Raw genomic sequence first — 12,730 nt, forward strand, 5'->3', positions numbered from 1 at the left:
CAGCGGCATAAAACTTTTGATTTACTTTCCCTTTTCCTTGTTCGCCTTCTTTTTGCTCTGACGTTGTATACATATTGTTTGCAAAATTTTTAATTTTTTAATGTGTACTTAATAACTGTAAAATTATATTAAGTAGTATAACTCACGCCATTTACTTGGTGTCTGTTTCTGTTTTTGTTTTGTTTGTAGTTTTTTATTATTTTTTGTTTTTTATTGTATTTTTTTATTTGTCCACAAATTGGTAAAATTTTATGACAATAAAGCATACCTTACTTACTTACTTACTGACGAGAACTTGAAACGCGAATAATGGCAGGAAACAGATCCTTTTTTGCAATGCAAAGAAGAGAAGTCAAAACTTCTCAAGCGAGGTGCAAAGATCCACAAATATAACACCATAATACGACCAGCAGTCGTATGGGAGCGAAAAATGAACGGAAAATAGAAGTAAATAAATTGCTGGTGTGGGAACGTAAATTCTTCAAGTGATATTATAGCAACTGCTGAGACAGCGGGAGAAACGAATAGAAGCGCAGACACAACAACGAGTTATAGTCTTTCTTCGGATAGGAAAATCTAGTGAGAGATATAAAGGCCATACCAGTATAGTACATTTTTATTCAAGCAATTCACCTCGCAATTCTAAAGGCCTTCGTGGATTTGTTTGAAATTTTGACAATAGCTCAAAAATGATGCAAATAACAAACCTGACTTGGTGCCAATGTATGCTTCCACCCCGGGGGTAAATGCCACCCTTTCCCGGGGGTGGAAATTTAAAATTTCAAAATGATAACGGGAATTTATAGAGAATTGAATGTTATGAAGAAAATGTAGACTAAAATTTTTTAAATAACTTAATAATTTCTGAGTTATTCGCGATTGAAGATTCCAAAAAAATACGTGTTTCAATAGTTCTTCGCGAATAACTCAAAAATTACGCATTTTCTGGAAAAAAGCATCCTTATTAAAATTAAAGATTATAAAAAAAAAACAACAAAACCAGTCAGTTTTAATTCCATTTTTTATAGATAATATTAAGCAACTTATAAGTCATTAAAAACGAATTTTTTGTTTTTCGTAAATTTATGCAAAGATTTGAAGTCAAATAACGGAAAATGATTAATTTTCCGTAGAAAATGTCAATTGACAGTTTTAATTACGTATTTTTTATGGGAAATAAGCCACAATTTTACTAAAAAATGAATTTATTAACGTTTCGAAGCCCAAATCGGGTTTCGTTGTCAAAATACAAAATACTATTAAAATAAAACAATTTATATTGGCAATTCAGACGTATATTATACATTTTAAAGTAGAAGACTTTAAAATGATATCGCCAATATTTATGAGTTGCGTTCCTGGGACGACTTTACTAAAAGATAGTTCATTCGATTACATGAAATCAATCCCAACTCAAGAATATCCGTCGCAAAAAAATCATAGCATGTGATCTGTCTTTAAAAAGACAACCAAATGCAACGATGACAGTAAAATTCTTGCGTTAGAGATTCCATAGTAAATCACGAGGAAAAACCAGGAAAAAACCTCGTGATACTATCCCGACATCGTAAGTATTTGGTCTTACATTTAATCTACCTTCAAAAAACTAATACCAAATTCTGACTTTAATATGTTTAAATTATAAATAATATTAATATTAAGAATTATCTAATATACATATATATATATATATATATATATATATATATATATGCAAAAAGAATAAAGCTTCTAGCAAAGCTTGCTATTGCTTTTATGAATTAAAACGCCATAATACATGGCATTGGAGCACAAATTCGTCAAAACTTCCTCGATTTAACTGGTACCAATAGACTGATATATCGATATTTCAAGGTCTCCCTCTCATCAGTCAGTCGAGCTGGTACTACAAATTAAATCACGGAAGTTTCTCTGAACGTCTCCAAAAATTTCGCCACTCTGGTGGCAGCTTATATATATATATATATATATATATATATATATATATATATATATATATTTAATATATAATAAATATCTAACGCAAGAATTTTACTGTCATCGTTGCATTTGGTTGTCTTTTTAAAGACAGATCACATGCTATGATTTTTTTGCGACGGATATTCTTGAGTTGGGATTGATTTCATGTAATCGAATGAACTATCTCTTAGTAAAGTCGTCCCAGGAACGCAACTCATAAATATTGGCGATATCACTTTAAAATGTATAATATACGTCTGAATTGCCAATATAAATAAGTCAGATTAAATAAATTATTAGAAGAATTTTTTTTTTACTTAGCAACATGTTTGTTTTATTTTAATAGTATTTTGTATTTTGACAACGAAACCCGATTTGGGCTTCGAAACGTTAATAAATTCATTTTTTAGTAAAATTGTGGCTTATTTCCCATAAAAAATACGTAATTATAAAAATGCCACAAGGAAATAACTTCAGAACAACATTATGACAGTTTTAAAGTACATATGTACTTTTTAGACCTTCAAATAAGTTTTGATAAAAGCCTCTAGCATGAAAATTAAGCAAGTTATGACGAAAATTAGTCAAATACCTCGAATCCATACAAGAAAAAATGACGGTAAAATGTATGTCATGTGCGGCAAGATTAATACTAATCGTAGCCCATGTAAAATTAACTTTAATTATGTTCCGACAACACAAAGTGAATTATTTAGAACAATTATATTTTGGAAAAACTTGTTTTAAGTAAATTTCCTTTTTTTCGATTTTCAAAAAATACGTTATTTTTTCGAAATAACTCAAAAACTATTGAATTTATGGAAAAAAAAGTGTAACCAAAAATTTAGATTTTTTTTACTGAAAATTTGGTTGTTTTTTATAACTCACGTAACTTAATTAAGCGAGATATAAGCTTTTGAAGTATTAATTTCAATGCAAAGGGAGCGTCTTTTTAGCCCTTTAACATTAAAATTCTCTGAACAAAAGGGTCTAGAAACATTGCAACCCTCATGGTCTTATAGCTTATGAAATTCCCTACAAAATGATGTGAGAGTGAATGCAAAAAACTTAAATGTAAGCCGAGTTATTGTTAAAAATCCAAATACATTTTTCTAGAGATAAATGATTATTTATTATTTTTATTAGTTGTACTCCTAATCTGAGTATTGGGAACTAATCTTTGCTGGAATTTTACCATGCTGGACAGGCGGGAAGTGAGATGCAAGCTGATAAATCTCCCTCGGCCATCTTAGATCCGGCAATTCGTTGGCTTGCAAATTTAGAAGCCACTAATGGTGTAACCAAAAGATTAGTTCTAATGAAGTTTTATTTTCAATATTGTTAATATTAGAAGTAAAACTTTCGTCCGTATTTAGCAGATGCCGCCACGTCATCCATGTTATCATGATCTTTCGTTTGTGGACCGAGACTGGCGACCTGAATTTTAGTTGTTCAGAGAGAATCAAATATGCGCTCTCTGAAGAGACCCCAATAAGGGTAGAGTGCCCAATAAGGGTAGAGACCCCACCTAGTTAGAGTGCTTTTAGCGCTCTCTGAACTAACAGTAAGACGGCTCTGGCTCTTGTTTCGGTTCACAACGAAATGATTATTTATTAATAGTATAGTATAGTTGATCCAAAAGATGGCATAACCCAGACATCCAAAGTGAAAGTTATCCTTTAACACCAAATTGTTCTATATGGTCCACACAATGTCCAGAAAAAAGTCACATCATTTTGAGCGTCGGGTTTGGGGGGGGGGGGAGAGGGGGGAGAAATCGGTAAATTCGTAGTTTTTTAAGTTTTTCGCCAATATTTCTAAAACTATGCGGTTTAGCATGAACAACCTTCTATACAAAATTGTTCTACATTAAATTTTAAATAAAAAAGGCTCTATGCATAATCTTTCTAAAATGAATGGTTCCAAAGTTACGGAGGTAGTATAGTATAACTGGTCCAAAAAAAGGCCTAACCAAAACATCCAAAGTAAAAGTTTTCCTCCAACACCAAAATGTTCTATATGGTCCACATATTGTTCAGTAAAAAGTTAGACCATTTTGAGCGTCCGGTTTGGGAGGGAGATGGGAGAGAAGCCGGTAAATTAGTAGTTTTTTTACGTTTTTCGTCAATATTTCTAAAACTATGCTCTAGCGTAAACGATGTTATATACAAAAATGTTCTACATGAAATTTAAAACAAAATATGTTATATACATAATTGTTATAAAATCAACGGTTCCAGAGTTACAGAGGGTGAAAGTCGAAGTTTTCGATACTTTTTATATTTTTTGGGCAATATTTGTGATATAACTATACCAAAAACCCAGACATCCAAAGTGAAAGTTATCCTCCAACACCAAATTGTTCTATATAGTCCACATAATGTTCAGAAAAAAGTCACACCATTTTGAGCGTCGGGTTTGTGGGGGAAAGGGGAGAGAAATCGGTAAATATAAAAAGTATCGAAAACCTCCACTTTTCACCCTCCGTAACTCTGGAACCGTTGATTTTATAACAATTATGTATACAACCTTTTTTGTTTTAAATTTTATGTAGAATATTTTTCTATAGAACATTCCTTACGCTAAAGCATAGTTTTAGAAATATTGACGAAAAACTTAAAAAACTACTAATTTACCGACTACTCCCCCATCTCCCCCCCAAACCGGACGCTCAAAATGGTGTAACTTTTTACTGAACAATATGTGGACCATATAGAACAATTTGGTGATGAAGGAAAACTTTTACTTTGGATGTCTGGGTTAGGCCTTTTTTTGGAACAATTATACTATACTACCTCCGTAACTTTTAGTGATGTTGAAAAAGTAACTATTCGTTACAAAGTACTCGTTACTTACGAATACCGAAAGTAACGATTAGTATACATAGAGGCAAATCGTTACTTTAATTACTCTGATTACTTCGTTATTTCGTACCAATCGTGTTAGAGAGAGTAGCGACTATTGTTTCTACTTTGATTACTCTGATTACTTCGTTACTTCGTGTCAATCGTATCAGAGCGAGTAACGACTATTGCATCTACTTTGATTACTTTTATTACTTTGATTATTTCGTACCAATCGTATCAGAGCGAGTAACGCCTATTGTATCTACTTTGATTACTTTGATTACTCTGATTACTTCGTACTTGGTGAAGGTCGTTATTATATCGGAATACCTATACAAAATACGTACCTACTGAGAAATACGATTCTCGATATGATTACCTCTACTAAAATACAAAAGTAATCATAGTAATCAAATCATTTTTATCTCTTAAACAGATTGGTGAAGGTCGTTGTTATATCGGAATACCTGTACAGACCTACCTACTGAGAAATGCGATTCTCGATATGATTACCGGTACATAAATACAAAAGTAATCATAGTAATCAAATCATTTTTATCCCTTAAACAGATCGGTGAAGGTCGTTGTTATATAGGAATACCTATACAAAATACCTACCTACTGAGAAATACGATTTTCGATATGATTACCGGTACTCAAATACAAAAGTAACAAAAGTAATCATAGTAATCAAAGTAACGAATACTGTAAATTATTATTTTATACAAAAGTAACGATTTGTAACGAATACTCGAAAGTAATTATAATCAACATCACTAGTAACTTTGGAACCGTTCATTTTAGACGGGTTATGCATAGTGCCTTTTTTATTTCAAATTTAATGTAGAACAATTTTGTGTAGAAGGTTGTTCATGCTAATCCGCTTAGTTTTAGAAATATTGACGAAAAATGTAAAAAACTACGAATTTGCAGATTTCTCGCCCTTCTCCCCCCAAACCCGACGCTCAAAATGGCGTGACTTTTTTCTGAACATTATGTGGACCATATAGAACAATTTGGTGTTGGAGGATAACTTTCACTTTGGATGTCTGGGTTTGGGTCTAACTATACCATACTATAAAGACATTTTAGTTTAAATTAAGATTTGTCGTTATATAGAATAATTATCATATCCTCCTATTATTTATTATAATTATTCTGAATCTATCATTTTCCCCCCATCAAAGTGCAATCTTTTCTGATGTTATAATATTTCTTGCAGTGAATGCTGAACAATACCATTAATAAGTCACATTCTCAAATTATTTTTGAATATAATACATGTAATGGTCGTATAAATAAAAAAAACTGGAAGAAGGAATAGATGATAGTCAGTTTGAGTTTAGAAAGATTAGGAACCAGAGAGGCAGTATTTGCTTTTAATGTGTTAGCTCAAAGATGCATGGATATGAATGTATATGTGCATGTTTGTTACGTTGATTTTGAAAAAGTATTTGAAAAAGTGAGACATGAAAAATTAGTAAAAATTTCAAAGACAAAAAAATAGACAAAAGGGACGAATAATAACAAATCTTTACTGGAATCAAAGAGCAGAAATTGTAATAGATAATGAACCCAGTCCAGAAATTGAAATCAAGAGAGGAGTTAGGCATGGATGTATTATGTCTCCTTTGCTATTTAATGTATATAGTGAAGCCATTTTTGAAGAAGCACTACTATCTCAAAGTGAAGGAATAATAATTAACGAAAGATCTATTAACAACATAAGATATGCAGATGATACCGTAGTTAAGGCAAGCTCGGCTGAACAACTCCAATTATTGCTAAACAAATCAAACAGTTTCTGTGAAGAACATGGACTAAAAATGAATATAAAAAATACCAAATACATGATAATAACAAAGAAAACAAATATACAAACAAACATACATTTGGGAAATGTATCGATAGAAAGGGTTGATAAATACAAATACTTATTAGGAATCTGAATTTCAGACAATAATGATCAAACAACAGAAATAAGGGCTAGGAAAGAAAGGGTTTGTTACGTTGATTTTGAAAAAGTATTTGAAAAAGTGAGACATGAAAAATTAGTAAAAATTTCAAAGACAAAAAAATAGACAAAAGGGACCAATAATAACAAACCTTTACTGGAATCAAAGAGCAGAAATTGTAATAGATAATGAACCCAGTCCAGAAATTGAAATCAAGAGAGGAGTTAGGCATGGATGTATTATGTCTCCTTTGCTATTTAATGTATATAGTGAAGCCATTTTTGAAGAAGCACTACTATCTCAAAGTGAAGGAATAATAATTAACGAAAGATCTATTAACAACATAAGATATGCAGATGATACCGTAGTTAAGGCAAGCTCGGCTGAACAACTCCAATTATTGCTAAACAAATCAAACAGTTTCTGTGAAGAACATGGACTAAAAATGAATATAAAAAATACCAAATACATGATAATAACAAAGAAAACAAATATACAAACAAACATACATTTGGGAAATGTATCGATAGAAAGGGTTGATAAATACAAATACTTATTAGGAACCTGGATTTCAGACAATAATGATCAAACAACAGAAATAAGGGCTAGGAAAGAAATAGCAATAAATGCATTTGTAAAAATAAAAACAATTCTCTGCAACAAAGACCTTAGCTTAGAACTGAGAGTAAGAGTTTTGAGATGCTCCTTTTTCTCGATACGGCAATATGGACTTGAAAGCTGGACATTAAAGCAACACATAAATAAGCTACAGTCATTTGAAATGTGGTGTTACAGAACGATGCTTAGAAAAGCATGGACACAGAGAAAAACTAACACGGAAGTATTACGAGAAATGGACATAGAATACTAAATTATAAACACAATAAAAATAAGAAAGTTACAATATCTGGAACGCGTAATGAGGGGACAGCGATATGAACTACTAAGACTGATCATAGAGGGAAATATAAGAGGAGGAGGGAGTATAGGAAGAAGGAGAGTGTCATGGTTAAAGAATTAATAGTCTAAGAGCTGTGAGCGGATTTTGTGCGTGATAAGTAATATGGAAAAACTATATGGGGATATGTTAAACTAGTTGTGTACATTACTTTCCCCAACGGCCGGAAACCAGAGTGGGCGCCGAGGGTAGCTATAAGGGGTCAAAGTCGGGGTTTTTATTATTTTTTTTGTGACGCTCTTGATATAGATAGTGCACCAAAATTTGGGAATAAGTAGGTCATGACGTAACTAATTAAAATCTCCAGGGGAGGAAACCTGCGTGGCCGACAAAGGGGTGGGGGAAGGGATGAATATAAAAATTATAATTGGGTCTTTTGTGACGTTCCTGATCTAGATAGTGCACCAAAATTTGGGAATAAGTAGACCATGACATAACTAAGTTAAATCCCCAGAGCCGGTAACCAGAGTGGGGGACGAGGGTAGTTATAAGGGGTCAAAGTCCCGGTTTCTATTTTTTTTTGTGACGCTCATGATCGAGATAGTGCACCAAAATTTGGGAATAAGTAGGTCATGATGTAACTAAGTAAAATCTTCAGGGGTGGAACGCTGCGTGGCCGACAAAGGGGTGGGGCAGGAGTGAATATAAAACATATAAGGGGTTTTTTGCAACGTTCGTGATGGGGATAGTGCACCAAAATTTGGGAATAAGTAGCCCATGACATAACTAAGTAAAATCTTCAGAGGCGGAAACCAGAGTGGGGGAGGAGGGTAGATATAAGGGGTCAAAGTCGCGGTTTTTATTTTTTTTGTGACCCTCATGATCGAGATAGTGCACCAAAATTTGGTAATAAGTAGGTCATGGTGTAACTAAGTAACATCTCCAGGGGCGGAACGTTGCGTGGCCGACAAAGGGGTGGGGACAGGGGTGAATATAAAAATTATAAGGGATTTTTTGTGACGTTCACATTCGAGATAGTGAACCAAAATTTTTGAGTAAGTAGATCATGACGTAACTAAGCAAAATCTCCAGGGGCGGAAATCAGAGTTGGGGATGAGGGTAGTTTTAAGAGGTCGAAGTCGCAGTTTGTATTGTTTTTTTGTGACGCATCACAACATTTTTCCCCCACGCAGCGTTCCGCACCTGGAGATTTTACTTGGTAATGTCATGATTTACTTATTCCCAAATTTTGATGCACTATCTCCATCATGAACGGCAAAAAACCCGCTATTATTTTTATATTCACCCCTGCCTACCACCCCTTTGCCCCTTACAACTACCCTCGTCCCCCACTCTGGTTTCCGGCTCTGGGGATTTTACTTAGTTATGTCATGATTCACTTATTCCCAAATTTTGGTGCACTATCTCGATCAGGAACGTCACAAAAACCCCTTATAATTTTTATATTCACCCCTGTCTCCACCCCTTTGTCGGCCACGCAGCGTTCCGCCCCTGGAGATTTTAATTAGTTACGTCATGACCTACTTATTCCCAAATTTTGGTGAACTATCTCTATCAAGAGCGTCACAAAAAAAATAATAAAAACCGCGACTTTGACCCCTTATATCTACCCTCGGCCCCCACTCTGGTTTCCGGCCGTTGGGGAAAGTAATGTACACAACTAGTGCAACATATCCCTTTATAGTTTTTCCATATTACTTATCACGCACAAAATCCGCTTCTATCTCTCCGACTATAAGGGACTGGTTTAAATGCAGTTCTATGTATAGAACTCTTCAGAGCAGCGGTAGATAGAGTAAAGATGGTGATGATGATATCCAACCTCCGATTGGGAGACGGCACTTAAAGAAGAAGAATATTTCTTACACAACTCAATACACAATTATAATCCAATAAGATAAACTAAGTTACTTACATGCGGCAATCCGAAAAACTGGGCAATATTGTTAATAGCGATCACTCTTTGCTTTGGCTTGATAGCTCTGATATTTTTGTCTAGCAGTAACGTTAAAACCGTATTCTCCTCGTTCGGTTTACATTTTTCTACTCCTGCGGCTTCTTCAGTTGTTTCTACAACTTTGATTGTTATCTCTTCGGAGTTAGCTTTATCTCCAATAGCCTTTATTGTAAGATGGAGGACTCCGACATCTTGGTTCAGAGGTACGCCCCAGAATACACCTCCTTTTTTATCGAATAGAAGCCACGATGGTAAACCTTTTCCTGTGTGTCGTTTCACCTAAAAAAAAATTAACAACAAAAATATGTAATTAAATAGGTATAAATTTAAGGGGATGGGTACGTATTTGCAGCTGTAATGCTATTCAAATGGGGATTTATTTTTTTCGAATCCTGAGAAAACTAGTAAGCATTTTTGAAAAATTTAAACACAGAATGAAAGATTACGTTATTAGCGAGGGCCGAAAGTTCCTGAGAACTTCTTTTATTTTAATAAGTTACAGGGGTGATTTTTAATTTCAAATATGTCATTCAAAATAAACTTTTTATTTATTCTAATGGTAGGGGAGCAAAGTATGCTAAATGCGCAGTTACTCGAGCGTTATGGGGACCTATTGCGTTGTGAAGAGTAGGTCCTAAAACCAAAAAAAGTTAAGTAAAATTTTCCATTTTAGTGGGCGCTTGCCATTTTTTAATTTAATTTTCCATTTCCAATAATCGTTTTTTCCGATTATAACGCCATCTATCCATAATTCGAAAAAATGTTTCGAATAAAAGTTACTTATTTTTACGTAAGGAATCCAAATCTGCAATAAAAAATGAAGGCTTCTATTTAAGATCTTAAAGTGACCCCCCACCCCACCTCCTTGGGGGGTAGTGCTTGGTGCCATTCGATAGATTTTTTAAAAGTATCAAATAAGTGCATGTTACAGTTTTTCGATCTGATGTTCATTTCGCGAAACATCGCGGGATTCGTATTTAAAATAATAAATTTACCCCCCACCCCTCTCCGTGGAAAGTCGTATTTGGTATTATTCGATACATTTTTAAAATATATTGAGCACATATTTTTTAGTTTTTTGATCTGTCATTTATTTCGCGAACTATTCGCTTTTATCTTATGAAACTTTGGGACTCACCCATTTCCTTACGCCCGGCTCAAATCGTCAGATTTTTGAAATATACACTCTTTTGCATGTACTTAACTTACCTTATCTTAATCTGACAATTTGGAGTATTTTTAAGGATAGATTTTTTTTTTCGGGCCCCCCTTAACGAACTCCCCTGTGTTAAGAGCCAATATATGGTAGAGGTACATCTGAAGGGTACCAGGTTTCTCCCATATGCTAATCTGACGCGCTCGAGTAACTGCAAAAATCCCCGCTTGGGCTCCCCTACCATAAGGGACTTTCGGCCCTCGGTAATAATTTAGTCTTTCATTCTGCGTTTAAATTTTTCAAAAATATTTATTGGTTTTTTCAGGATTCGAAAAAAATGAACACAATGTCCGTGGTAATATTTTCCAAATCTACCTTTGTCTTGCAACGCACTCAGTCGAATAGAATACTGTCAGCATATTGTCAGTCACACAGTGACAATCAGTAACAATTTTAAATATTTGACATGGCATCGGGAATATTTTGAGTTGTTGATTAAACTATATTGATAGATAGTGTATTTGATAAATAATTGATTTAAGACGTGAACTTAATAGTAGGGGAGCAAAGTATGCTAAATGTGCAGTCACTCGAGCGCTTTGGGGACCTATTGGGTTGTAAAGAGTAGGTCCTAAAACCAAAAAAAGTTAAGTAAAGTTTTCCATTTTAGTGGGCGCTTGCCATTTTTTAATTTAATTTTCCATTTCCAACAATCGTTTTTTCCGATTATTGCGACATCTATCCATAATTCGAAAAAATGTTTCGAATAAAAGTTACTTATTTTTACGTAAGGAATCCAAATCTGCAATAAAAAATGAGGGTTCCTATTTAAGATTTTAAAGTAACCCCCCACCCCACATCCATGGGGGGTCGTGTTTGGTGCCTTTCGTATTCATGGTGCTTACATATTTTTCAAAAATATTGAATAAGTGTATTTTACAGTTTTTCGATCTGATGTTCATTTCGCGAAATATCGCGGGATTCATATTTAAAATATTCAATTTACCCCCCACCCCTCTCCGTGAGAAGTCGTGTTTGGTATCGTTGGATAGATTTTTAAAAAATATTGAGCATACATTTTTTAGTTTTTCGATCTGCCATTCATTTCGCGAAATATTCGCTTTTTTCTTGTGAAACTTTGGGACTCACCCATTTCCTTACGCCCGGCTCAAATCGTCAGATTTTTGAAATATACACTCATTTGCATGTACTTAACCTACCTTATCTTAATCTGACAATTTCGAGTTTTTTTAAGGGTAGATTTTTTTTCGGGCCCCCCTTAACGAACTCCCCTGTGTTAAGAGCCAATATATAGTAGAGGTGCATCTGCAGAGTACCAGGTTTCTCACCATATGCTAATCTGACGCGCTCCAGTGACTGCAAAAATCCCCGCTTGGGCTCCCCTACCATAATAAAAAGTTTTTTTTTCTCTGATTCTGGCCTTGGTTTAGAACTAGAACCTTTAGCCACGTAATTGTATAACTTATCACTATCTCAGGTGTAATGTGTAGTGTGTGTGTTGAGTAAGTGTCTTGTTACTTTGCAAAGTCGACGTCATTGCCTTTGCAAAGAGACGCTAATTGTATCCGAACGTCTGCGGTCCCTCCGGTGAGTACCGATCCCATAATAAAAAGTTATTTATTGTGTATTATTTGTGGAAGATCCAAGCAGAGAATGCATCAGGATAATATATTCTGTGATCCAAGTATTTTGTTGTTAAAGATGTTCAAAATTGTAAGCGTTCCATGGTAACAATATATTATTAAAAATTCACTTTAAAACTTGTCCTCTTTTCTCGATTAAGTATTAGTTTTTATTGTACATATAAATTATTACAATCACTGAATACATAGTCAGTGAAAAAATTATCACATTTATTAACTGAATTAATAATTTGCAATTATACAAATAACAGTTATCCAAGAACATTCAAAAAAC

The 12,730-nt window shown here is 34.0% G+C and overlaps 1 protein-coding gene across 3 annotated transcripts in view; it reads right to left on the reverse strand.

The window, feature by feature from the left end:
• Positions 1 to 12,730, reverse strand: part of LOC114331564 (dystroglycan 1) — a 1,301,763-nt gene that overhangs the window by 80,144 nt on the left and 1,208,889 nt on the right. For all 3 annotated transcript variants that reach the window (XR_007696271.1, XM_050643062.1, XM_050643063.1), the window contains one exon: positions 9,595 to 9,915. Coding sequence is in view for 2 of the 3 variants with exons in the window: in XM_050643062.1 (XP_050499019.1) it covers positions 9,595 to 9,915 (321 nt within the window). In the remaining variant the exon portion in view is untranslated. The remainder of the gene's footprint in view (positions 1 to 9,594; positions 9,916 to 12,730) is intronic.

This window comes from Diabrotica virgifera, chromosome 2 (assembly GCF_917563875.1).
Source record: "Diabrotica virgifera virgifera chromosome 2, PGI_DIABVI_V3a".
NCBI lineage: Eukaryota > Metazoa > Arthropoda > Insecta > Coleoptera > Chrysomelidae > Diabrotica > Diabrotica virgifera.